At 39.4% G+C, this 12723-nt stretch overlaps 1 protein-coding gene across 2 annotated transcripts; it reads left to right on the top strand.

Moving 5' to 3' along the window:
• The first annotated feature begins 2900 nt into the window (after window positions 1-2900).
• luc7l3 (LUC7-like 3 pre-mRNA splicing factor) lies at window positions 2901-11951 on the top strand. Of its 2 annotated transcripts, XM_027003386.3 has the most exons (11): window positions 2901-3118; window positions 4153-4219; window positions 4311-4350; window positions 4431-4575; window positions 4758-4832; window positions 5455-5559; window positions 5715-5876; window positions 6400-6770; window positions 8816-8994; window positions 9527-9723; window positions 11409-11951. In XM_027003386.3, the coding sequence occupies exons 1-10, from the start codon at window positions 3020-3022 to the stop codon at window positions 9688-9690; spliced, it is 1407 nt and encodes a 468-aa protein (XP_026859187.1). In that variant the 5' UTR covers window positions 2901-3019; the 3' UTR covers window positions 9691-9723; window positions 11409-11951. The 2 variants fall into 2 exon arrangements, with proteins under 2 accessions (XP_026859187.1, XP_081567299.1); XM_081711173.1 differs by having other exon boundaries at window positions 9527-11951.
• The last annotated feature ends 772 nt before the right edge of the window (window positions 11952-12723 follow it).

Here is a 12723-nt window from a genome sequence, read left to right as displayed (position 1 = left end):
ACAAAACGCAAAGGATGTGCACATATGAAGGACCTCAGTACAAAATGTCCTGCGTTTTATATATATAGTAGAACGATTATTTAGTACGAGATTTATTAGGGGTAAACCCGAAAATCAGAGTCGTCAGCATGGTCCAGGGTCATAGAGCCAACACGGAGAGTACGGGAAGACATACTAACAAAGCAAACCGATAAAACGGACAGGCACCATCTGTGCCCCACTACCACAGAAGAAAACATTACAACGACCAGCAACAAGACAGCCCAAACACAGGGCTTAAATACATTGTTTAACGAGCATTAAACAAGACACAGGTGCTACAAATGATGGACGGAGATAATGAAACACGGAAGCAAAACAAAAACACAAGCCAGGGAAACCATGGAAACAGAGACACTAGGAGGGTCCAATCGTGACACACACACACACACACACACACACACACACACACACACACACACGTCTTAGCCTACCATTTGTTGATTTAGGCCAGATTTGTTGTTTTAGCTATAGTATAATGACCATATATAATCAGTCTCTTTATTAAAATACAAACTGAAAATACGGGAAATATTACACATTGCTATATGTATTAGTGCCCGAGGTAAATGATCACTAATTACTGTAGACCTATTAATGTACTTGGATTTCTTTTTCAGTATAGTCAATACAACATTGTCATTTTATAAGCATATTTCTCTCCAACATCCAGCATATCGTCTACAAGAATTGGCTGTTTGCTTTAGAATCTAAAATATCTTGACATGTGCCATTGTTACGAGAAAATCAATGTTATTCACTTCATCTGGGAATGTTATTAATGTTGTGGCTGATCTGTGTAAAATTACCTAGCTAGCTAATGTCAGAAAGGTTACAATCATGCTAGACTCAATGCCATGGGAACAAACATAACATTTAAAATGAAGGCACTTAAGAAATCATATCATGATTGGTGCAATGTTAGGAACTGTCACTAGAAATCTGATTTGCTGGAGTTTTAGCACAAATATTCCAACATTTAACAGAAATGAAACTTTGTGAAGTTGAGTAAACTTAGCTCTTTAGCACATAAAGAGATTCAAATGTGGAGAGCAATTTAGAGTAAGTTTTCAAGTTTTTAATGAAACACAATGTTGTGCACATACAATTTTTTAATGTGAATGTCATTATTGAGGAGGTTTTCAATTTTTAATTAATGTTTTGTTGAGCAAACCTGAAGGTATTTAACTGTACATTCAGTGCTGATAATTGCATTCAAGTTCATTAACTATGCAGAAGCATCGTTGTCCTCTCAAAGTGTAATATTTCTTTTCAAAACATAATTATCTTCTCTTAAACATTTTGGCACAAAATTAACACTATAATAGGGGTATGGGGTTATGTCAGTCTGCATTGATATTAGAGGAGCAGTAAAGTGCAGCAACCTTGCTGCAGACCTTTATTTAAATTTTGTCTGTCATATGATTTCCTCTCATATGAATCATATGATATGAGTTCATATGACATGAAAATATGTAAAAATACATTATTGTCATGTACAAATTACCAATAATAATGTAAAGTTAGCTAGCTAGCCACTGAGACATTGGCATTATACTAGAGATTTGTTTATGCATGAAGAAAATGACCAAAATGCATTGCAATAACATTAAACCTAAATAATACAGTGGTTATTGTAATATTCATATCTTTATTAACAGTGAGCATATTTATATTTGTGGGTTTCTTTGATTGACTGCACATGCATTTTACTGTGATTCAGAAGGCATTCTGAGAAATTTCTCATAACATTCCATTTGGAGTGTGCTTCATAAAAACCTCCATTTGGAAAGCCATTTAGCCCATTAGGCTTTGTGTTTATTGAGAAAGTTTAATAGTTGGCACCCTTACATTTAAGCCTAATTAAGACATCTAAAATGCTTTCTACTAAATTCCATAAATGTAAATGTAAAATGCTTTCTAAGTCTTGTTATAGTTGGCCAGCAGTTTTGCCTTTCAGAAATAAAAAGAAAATATGAACTTCAGATATAAGCACTCAAAATAACTTCAGCACGCACCTGCACACACTTTCACTGGTGAGTAAAAGGCTTCAGAACAGAACTTTTACGGGCCAGTAAAAGTAGAAGTAATGAAAAAAAATAAATAGATAAGTGTCAGTTAGGATAGTGAAATCCTTAGGGATCTAAACTAACAATGAAAATCATAAAAAGGACAAGTTAAATCGTTTCATTTTTCAGTGGGAATGTAATTTTATGTTTCTATGGACAATTGTGTGTATTCTGTAAACTATATACAAAGCATCTACAGAGGTATACAACATTCCCAAAGTGTTTCTGCAGGCTAGCTAACCATTCCATTAGGCTTGGGGGTCTTGAATTTATGTGAAATTTCATTGTTCGGAGTGTACTATTTTGTGGTCACCTCGTATTTTATCTTATACTCAGCTGATAATTATAAGTAGCATTTATCCATTTTAAACCAATAGTAGGAGTATTATAGTGATCTGGAGGGTATTCCTTCTGTTGTCGAGGTAAAAATGACAACACAAAAATAAGCTATTATTAGCCAGTTTGCATTAAAACATTGTTTTTAAAAAATATTGCTACAGCTGGAGAAATCGTAGCATTTCATTGCTAAATTGACATGCATTTCTTTTTGAGCCTCTTAGACACCGGAACTGTTTGGCAAGTCTCATTACTAACTCTCAGAAAATATACTGATAAAATAAATGTAAGGTATATAAGGGATTTGGTGGTGAGGTCTCTATTTGTTTACGGTAAAATGCTAAATGTAAAGCAATGTAAAGCGAGTGATATTTAACTCCTAACCAATGGATGGCGCACTTGAACATTTGTTTAGCTTATGCGGTAGGGTGGTAACTTAGACTTCTGGGAAGTATCTGTTGTGTGAAGGACTGCTGCCATTTTGTCGGTACAGTTCACTCCCGAAAACGTCGGGCATTTTTGTAAATGAATAATAAGAAAATACTATAGTTGATCGCAATTAACTTCAAGGCAGAATGCTCTCCGCCGCCCAGTTACTCGACGAGTTAATGGGTCGAGATAGAAACTTGGCCCCGGATGAAAAGCGCTCTAACGTACGATGGGACCACGAGACTGTAAGTTGCCAGATAATGAACTGTTAGTTAGCTGACTAGCCAGCCCGCCACTATCCTAAATAATCAGTCGCGATGGTTAGCTATCTGTCTAGCTAAGATGTTTTAAAATTCAGTAGGAACATGTACAAACTCGGGAATAGTAGTTAGTTATATTTCGAAAAATATTCGCGTTTTAACCTTAGTTGAAATGATGCAAGATTGGCCAAAAGCCAGCGTAAAATAATATCTCGAACATTAGATTTACATGCTGTCGCGTTGACTAGTTAACGAGCATATCTGCCTGGCTTTCGTGGTGGCTACCGCTACCATGCCAGCTTGCTAACGTTAGCTTACTTAACCTATCAGGCCAAGTTCCATAGAACTACAGTTTCTTTGCATATGTCTGTACATTAGGCAGTTGCAATCTCGATTTTTTTAACCAACCAGTTGTATTATGCATATTCGTGAACTCACTGGCGAGAATGGTCATCAGGTCCTCGTGGATTTGCGACCTTTGTTCATTTAGCTAGCTAGCTAGCTAAGCGTGTGTGGCGTGGGTGGTGTTGGCCATTACTTACGAACTAGCTAGCGAACGTTGCAACATCTTGGTTAGCGAATGCTAACTAATTTAGCTTTAGCCAATTGACAGTTGTAAGGTGTCCGTCTACATAGCCATCTATCTAGATATTTATATAGATAATCCGCAACTAAATATAGATGTGTATCCATAATCTTAAATGTCAAGTAGATTAGGTTAGCAACGGTTGATTGCATAGTATCTTGCATATCTACTCTGACACGGAGTAGATTACGGTCGCTACGTTAACCTACGGTAGCTTCATCCAGGCCCCTTGTTTCATACATTTGATCTTGCTATTTCACAGATTAGCCATCTTGTTTTCTTACCAGCATCAGCATATTGGTAGCAACATTTATAATCTTCAATAAATATAAATCTTATAATAAATCCGTGTTGCCATGTTGCACCTGAAATCAAGGTGATGAGATTTTGTTTGGTATTGGGTTTAAACGCCTTTCTCTGCATCTTATCTCAGGTCTGCAAGTATTATCTATGTGGCTTTTGCCCAGCTGAACTGTTCACCAACACACGCTCTGATTTGGGTATGAATATATTTTCTATGACTTATCAGTATTATGCAACAATATTTTACCTTAGTTATTCTTAAATTATATAAATAATTTCTTTTTCTAGGTCCTTGTGAAAAGATTCATGATGAAAACCTGCGGAAAATGTGAGATGCCATTGTACTTTAAAGATGTTTTATAGTGGCTTTTTCAAAGGCTTGAAATAACCTGGTAATGTGTGGGACAGGTATGAGAAGAGCTCCCGTTTCATGAAGGAAGGTTATGAGCGTGACTTCCTGAGGTACCTGCAGAGTCTCCTGGCTGAGGTAGAACGCAGGATCCGGAGAGGCCATGCCAGACTGGCATTGTCACAGGCCCAACAGAACTCTGGAGTATGTGATTGTTCATCCTTTATTTCTCCTCCATAATTTACATCATTGCATAATTTTCATGGAACAGAGGTCCGTCATCAGCTGTGCAAGCAAAGTGTGTGTGTGTCTAAACTTAGATGGAGAGATATAGATATTGGTAGCATCAAATAATCAAAGATGTATGTTTTTGCTTGTGGTCACAGGGACCTGGCCCCTCTGGGAAGAATGAGGAAAAGGCCCAGGTGCTCACAGAGAAGATTGAAGAACTTGTTGTCCAGGTACGACTGTGCCATGTGCTGTGCTTGAGATTAGTGATTTGTCTAGGATGTAAACCATCTCCATTATGGTATATTTTGAAGATGCAATGGATCAATACATTATTAATTATCCACTGTTATATAATGATAGATGAATATTTGATGGTTCATAATGGAACTATAGAGCACTTGTGGTCAACAAATGCACATACAGCCACAAGTTATTTTGTCTGAAAAGCAGTTTTATTACAGCTAATAAATTCTGTAAATCTATGTATAATTATGTATGTTAGTATAATAAATAATGCAAGATATGCAAGTACAGTGTCTGTAATGTAATTTACAAGATTGACACTAGCAACAGTAGCATTTAATATTTTGGACAAGGAATCTCAGAATATTTAAGTTGACATGGTAGAGGGGTTTTTGCATTTTACTTTTTCTTTCCTCCTCACATACCTTCAACCTCCTAAATAGACACTGTTTGAATGCATTGCTCTGTGACAGCAGGCTATTGAATCACTTAACAGTGCATACTTTTTATTACATTTAAACAAGAAAAATATTAAATGATATTAAATAAGCATGCCTGGTAAATGTAGGTAAATGCCTGTATGACAGATTGTATGTGGTGATTCTCCAGATTGAAGAGCTAGGCTCAGAGGGACGTGTTGAAGAAGCTCAAGGCATGATGAAACTGGTGGAGCAATTGAAAGATGAAAGGGAGCAGCTCAGCTCAACACCTTCTGTGAGTCATAAATCTTTACATCATTTTAACATCTCATGCTATACCAGCTTTAACGTTGCCACTTCTGGCTGTGTGACTGGATTAACCCTCATTACCAAAGAATTTTAGTTTGATTGCTGAGTTTTGGCTTTGAACAGCTTTCTTTCAACTCCTAGACTATTGAGAGCTTCGCTGCTCAGGAGAAGCAGATGGAGGTATGTGAGGTGTGTGGTGCTTTCCTCATTGTTGGTGACGCTCAGTCCAGAGTGGACGACCATCTAATGGGCAAACAGCATATGGGCTATGCTAAAATCAAATCTACTGTTGAAGAGCTGAAGGTGAGTGAATTGTTTGCTCATTCATGGTTTATTTTTTTGTGAAAATTAATTGTGCTGTATTGGTATTTAGTTTTGCGGAAAACATGTGAATAAGTGGAATTTCCATTAATGGCTTGTTGCTTTGAAGTGTTTCTAAAACTAGATTTGCAGTGTTATTATTTCTACTGCATGTATCAGTGTCTTAGTTCACGTCACATCCAGAATTCAAGACAATTTAAAGTGACAATTTAGCTTTGTTAGGAACAGTGCTACTATCAGGCAGCAGAGGAGACTGTCATTTTACCGCACCTTTTTTTTCACCATGTAGTGCATTCTTGTTCTAAACAGTCTGTGTTTGGCTTGGGAGCTAAGAATGGTATGAGTAAATGACTGATCTCTGTAAACACCATATGTTATCCACTCTGGTTTTTAACAATGTGTTTTTGATTGTGTTTTGAAGAAAAATTTCACTGACACCTGAAAACCTGTTTTATATTTTCTCTGTTTTTATTCCTTTCTTTATATGTGGCTTGTGATCGTTCAGGAGAAACTGCATCGGCGTTCAGAAGACCTGGACAAAGATGACCGGGGAAGGAGAGAGAGGGAGAGGGAGGACAGGGAACGTGAGAGGGAGGAGCGTGAAAAGAAGCGCAAGGAAGAGGAGGAGCAGCGGGAAAAAGAAAGGGAGAAGGAGCGTGCTCGAGAGAGGGAGCGGGAGCGTGAGAGAGAGCGGGAGAGGGAAAGGGAACGTGAGCGGGAACGAGAACGGGACCGGGAACGAGAACGTGAGAGGCGCGGCAGACGGAGTCACTCGCACAGCCGCCATTCCAGCCGTGCGTCGGACCGCCGCCGGAGCCGTTCACGGGACAGGAGGAGGAGCAGCAGGAGCAGGGAGCGGGACAGGAAACGCAGCAGGTATGTACACCAACCTGAGCTCACTGTAGAGTAGCGGTGTCATTGTTTGGATTTATGTAAAATGCGAAATGGCATCTGGATCTGTTGCGCAGTCATCTCCCGATCATATATACTGCATTTAAAATACAGAAAGCATCCTAACACTAATCTTAAGAGTTGGGGCTGCTTCAAAAGCAAGATGTTCTTTCCAATAAACAAAACATGGTCACCAAGAGCTTTATTCATATGTAGCTTTGAGCTTAGGAAAGAAGTACGCTATATGGACAAAGTATTGGGGGGGCACCTCTTAACCTTTTGAATTCAGATGCTTCATTCAGCTTCATTGACACAGGTGTATAAAATCAAGAAACGTGGAATGCCTTTACAAATATTTGTGAAAGTTGGGTCATTCTAAAGAGCTCGCTGAATTCCTTGGTACTGCAATTAGATGCCCTCTTGGCAAGTCAATTCCAAAAATGTCTTCCCTGCTGGATATTACACAACCAACTCTTGATGGTATTATTGAAAATTGTAAGTATTTAGGAACTACAGTAACTCAGTCCACATAAATTTACAGAGTGTGGCTACCAATTCCTGAGATGCTTAGTGTGAAAGTCACCAACACTTAACTCAGTAACTGCAGGGTTCCAAACCACCTTTCCCATTAACATCAGCACAAAGGAACTTCCTGGCATGGGTTTCCATAGTCGAGCAGCTGCATGCAAGCCATCACCAAGCATCAATAAACACAAGCGTCAGATGGATGCGTAATGCATGTTGCCCCGTCACTGGACTTTGGAGCAGTGGTAACGTGTTTTGTGGAGTGGCTTCTCTATCTAGCAGTATGATGGATGTGTGGCCAATGCCTGTAGAACTTTACAGCTGGCACAGTGCATTCATGCAGGTAAAGTTTGGTGGAGGAGGAATAATGCTATGGGGTTGTTTTTCAAGGCTCAGCCTAGGCCCCTTAGTTTCAGTGAAAGGAGGTCTTAATGCTTCAAGACATTTTGGACATTTGTATGCTTTCAGCTTTGTGTGAATGATCTGTGGAAGGCCCTTTTCTCTTCCAACATGATCAAGGCCCCCCTTGTGCAACATCAATGTCTGGCCAACATACACATTCCAAAGTCTTGTAAAAAGCTTTCCCAGAAGAGTGGAAGCTGTTACAAAGGGGGCCCAACTCTATATTAATGCATATGGATTTAGAATGGGATGTCAAAATATGCAAGTGTCCCAGTACTTTTTTCCATATAGTGTATTAAACAGCCCATTTAAAGTCAGTTATCAATATAGTGCTTTTTACATTTACAGCATGTAGCTAACGCTTCTATCCAAAGTGACTTACAATTATGACTCAATGCAACTTGAGCAATTGAGGGATAAGAGCATTCCTCAGGGACCCAACAGTGGAAACCTGGTGGTGGGGCTTGAACTGGCAGCCTTCAGATTACTAGTCAAGTACCTAAACCACTGAGCTACCACTGCTTTTTACAAGGCACATCACAAAGCAGCTTTACAGTGGATGGGTCCAGATTCCAAATGAGTAAGCTGAAGGTGACTGTGGTAAGGAAAATCTCCCTGGGAGGGATTAAAGAGACCTTGGGAGGACCAAGACTCGAGGGAACCCATCCTCTATTAGGCAGCCCAACTATTAACAAGTCCATGCTTTATTACACTATTTTTAGACCATGTAGTTGTAGACCAGTGTAGCTGTGGAGCCTCAGTTACTCCAGTGGATCTAGGGTGGCCAGGCTGCTACTGAGATGGCAGCATCAGCACATCTACTGGCAGTATTGGTTCATTAGTCATTTGCTTCAATATTCAGAGGAGTTTTGCAGCAATGGTTCGTAGCACAGTTTATTGGCCGATGGACTTTTATTTGGGGTAATGGGAAAATTAGCATAATATAATATTAAAATCCACCTCAGCTCAGTTGAAGTTGTAGAAACTCGACTGTATACAACAGCTATGCCAGTACTAAATATCCCTAATTAGTATTGTAGCTATACTGGGTGTTGTTACATGAGCATGGCCTAACTATGGGGGTCCTGTCTGATGTTGCTTAGGAGCCGTGACCGAGAGAGGCGGCGCAGCAGGGAGCGCTCGGACAAGAAGAGACGGTCCCGCAGCCGAGAGAGGAGGAGGTCCCGCAGCTCTGAGCACAAGAGCCATCGGCACCGCAGCCGTAGCCGAGACAGGGACAGAGACAAAGACAGAGAGAAGGACAAAACTGCCAGAGAAAAAGGTATGACCCAGTGTGTCAATACAGCAGTTCACTCTTAGTTGTAGATTAAATATTTGCTTTTCTGTTTTAATTCGTTTCTTCCTCCTGAAGAACTTGTTATATTCAAGGGGAAAGTAAAGTAAAGCTTTGTTTTTGTCATTTGATGTGTGGTGCTTTCAGGTAACTAATTGTAACACAGCCTGCATATGGCATATTTTCCTGCAAGCTTTCATTTTCACATATGCTGAAGTAGTTCAACAGTGCAGACATCGCATATGTTTGGCCTTATAGTCCACATAGTTCTGTGGGGTTTCTGAGTTTTTTGTTTTTGTGTTTTTTTGTTTTTTTTTTCAAACAAAATGCATTACTGTAATCAGTCATTTTTAACCATGTTCTCAGGTTGTATTATTAGATAATGTCGACTGTTAGGTGATGCTATGGAATGTTATTTTTGCCATATCACAATATGCAGTATATTTAGAACCTGATTTGTTCAATTTTGTAAAATCCTGATATGCAAGTATTCCATTTGGTGTCTGTGCTGTGCCATCAGAGCACAAGGACACAGAAGAGAAGAGAAGCAGTGGGAAGGGCTCAGGTGACGAGCGTTCCGGCGAGCCCCTGAAGCCCGAGCCCATGGAGGCCCAGCCTCCACAAGTAGAGGTGAATGGCACCACTGAAGACCTCCATTCTGAAGGTGACACTCAGTCCAATTAAAACTGATCTGATAGGACCTCAGATCAGCTCCAGGTAAGTGCACTCTCCCCCACCAGCTTGCCCTCCCCTTGCCCTCTCCCTCCCCCCCCTTTTTCTTTCAGTTATGTCTGTGATTTTTCTTCCTGTTTTTTAATAGTGCATCGTAAGTATGCACTGAAGATGGGACTAGAGGCTGAAACAGAAGAAGGTAGAATGAAACACAAACCCAGAGGGAAAAGCCAGTGTAGTCCTGAAAAACATGCCTGGAGGTACCTCGTTTTGTATCGGTCATACACATTTGTCTCTTAGACAAGTTGTCTTCCAAAATTTTTTTCCCTGCCTCTACCTGTGCTATCTGAACCTCAACTGTTAACTCAATGCTCGCAGTAAGAATATGCTGTGGTATTTGTTTAATTCATACTTTGAACCTATAAATTTGTGTGCCTATGTATGCATCAACATATATAAGCACACCGCAGTTTTAGCTGTACTTATAATGTCTGAGGTGTTCTCGAGAGCAGCTTTTTTATTGATTAAAACTGCAGTCAGTGTTGATTCTGTTCTCCAGTTTCATGGATGTGTGCTTCCTTGCCTTGCACTTTAATGCAGTCTGTTCTTAAAGTCGAGAGCCGATAGCATTGGGATGATGGAAGTGTAGGGTTAATGAATTATTGCAGCTGACTTCCATACCTCACACAGCGTTGGTGTTGTGAGCGACCCCATGAAAAGCCAAATTAAAAATCAAGGATACTGTCAAACTATGCAGGTACTCACCCAAGGTACTCCTTTCTCTACCCACATCCATTTGAATGCTGTTGCCTGTGAACGTGTTTCAGAGCTTGATGTTTTTGGTTTCTTTTGATTATTTTCCCGTTTTAAATATGGCTAATTATCCTCAGGTTTTATTTCTTTTTGTTGGTTTTGAAATGTCAAATGCCTACTGCACTTGAAACAAGTTGGAAGCAAAATGTTGGGCTTTCTCAGATAAACCCGGTTGATATCCCAGAGTCACAGGTTAATATTAACACATAAGCCAGGTTACACTGTTCCTGCCTGCTGGTCAGATCAATGGAAAATGTGTCTTGTGTATGAGATTTGAGTCATCTGTTACTTTCCTTTCAGTTTGTTTGTTACTCAGTCTGTAGAAGAAGGTCTGAAGTACATTTCAAGCCAATTATTTGATGTAGGCTGTTGGATGAACAGTTAGTGCACCCGTGTTTTTATTTTTTCCCACACAAGATGTTAGACCTTTTCCCCCATCTCTTGTTTTCAGCAAAACAGCGTGTATCTGAACTGTACCGACGAGGGGATATCAAGCGGGTTACTCTTCCAGGGGGAAAAAAAGTCCACCATAAGTAGTTTTCATGGTCCCAAGGTTTTGTGTGCTTTTACCTTTTAAATGCTTGTACTTGTTCAACTGAACAGCCAATGACAGTTGTCACTGTGTCCATAGTACAGCAAAGGCCTAAGTGGTTAGACAAGAAGAAGAGTGGCGAAATGGCAAAATGTCTATCATCAATTCAACTTCTCATCCTTGTACTAATTGCTGCTTGATTGGCCAGTAGTGACATGTTTATACCTCCATGTATAATGCTGTAATGATGAAATGGCAGAAGTGATCTCCAAAAAGAGGGAGGGTTTTTCCTGGGTTTTTTTTTTTTCTGTACAGTATGTGACTGCTGTGAGCAAATGAGATTTTAGCCACTAATTGTGTTTCTTTGACTATTTGTGCACACCAGGGGGCGCTGGGACAGCTGAGTAAGGAAGAGCCGAAGACCTCCAACCTTCAAAACACAATCTCCGCTGCTTAAAACAAGGTGAACCGCAGATGTAGTGGCCTAATTAAGATAAAATAAAATAAATAAATGTAAAATGGTTGTTGCCCTTTTCAGCATTTTCACAGGACCTTATCAATTTTGTTTTCCTTCATACTTAACTGTTGTGAGATCATAAGCCTTTAAGTAAATGAAGGTCCATTCTTATTTTTGTTAGTATGCGTTAAAATGAAAAGTACCTGTGACGTTTGCTTTGTGCAGTTGGGTCTCACTTCACATTTTAGAATTTGAAGAGTAGTTTTGGAGTGTCATGTACAGTGTATGGACTGAGACCCAGATTTGGGCTCTTTCGCTTAGCTTTCCATCATTTCACCCCTCTCTGTAAGCTATATCCAAAATGTTTGATCAGTTTTAGTTCAGAAAAATGCATTTTCATTTTGTTCAGATTTTAAAAACCTGTATGTGTCTTGAATAAAAAAAAAACCAAAAAAACTTGAGATGAATTAATTGGAAAGTGTGAAGTGTTTAATTGGGTTGGGTTATTCTAGCAGTGCTAACAGTGAAGCATATTGTTGCCATGAAGCATTACACTGCAAACATGCCAAATTCTTAACACAGTTCACTCAAACCATATCCAGTTCTTAATATTGCTAATATGGTTCATACTAGTTAATGTGGTTTAGGACACGTGATCTTTTAATGGCCAAAGTTTCAGCACAGCTGATTAGGAACACATTTTGTGGGCAGCCATCTAGGACAACCACAATAACACTTACCTTGAGAGATGACTTGATGTTATTCCACACAAGGAGGTGGGTGTGTTACCAAAAGCTTCAAGCAATGGGTATATTACTATATTTCCCCTTTCCCACATTAAATTATAAATGGACTACCCTTGCCTTTTATGAAGTTGTTTATGTAAACATATTACTTGGCTTCATGGTGGCATTTAACACAGTGGATAAAACAATATTGGAAGGCTGGACCTGTGAAAAGTAGGACAATAGCTATAAAAGTGACTGGCCAAACTGCTCCTTTTAAATGATTGACAGTACAATGAAATGGTTTTGCTCTTGCTAAAGAAGGCTTACATTAACCCCTGCTTATCTGCAAGTAACCCAGGCGATTTTTACCCCTGAACTTTGCTGTTTCCTAATAACATTTAACTGACTAAGATGCATGTAATACAATAAATTACATTATATTAATGGTAGAATCTCCAGTTAGGAAGAGAAATTTGAATGAATGCTTTGATGTCTAGTTGCTTTGTCTTCATGCT

Source organism: Electrophorus electricus, chromosome 3, assembly GCF_041902795.1.
Source record: "Electrophorus electricus isolate QZ-2024a chromosome 3, ASM4190279v1, whole genome shotgun sequence".
In the NCBI taxonomy this organism is placed as follows: Eukaryota; Metazoa; Chordata; class Actinopteri; order Gymnotiformes; family Gymnotidae; genus Electrophorus; species Electrophorus electricus.
This window is presented reverse-complemented; position numbering and strand designations above follow the sequence as displayed.

Excerpts from the sequence above, each read along its gene's own strand:
- luc7l3 (XM_027003386.3), top strand. The coding sequence starts at position 3,020 with ATGCTCTCCGCCGCCCAGTTACTCGACGAGTTAATGGGTCGAGATAGA. Across the intron at positions 4,833-5,454 it reads TTGAAGAACTTGTTGTCCAG|ATTGAAGAGCTAGGCTCAGA; the intron begins GTACGACTGTGC and ends GTGATTCTCCAG. Across the intron at positions 8,995-9,526 it reads CAAAACTGCCAGAGAAAAAG|AGCACAAGGACACAGAAGAG; the intron begins GTATGACCCAGT and ends CTGTGCCATCAG.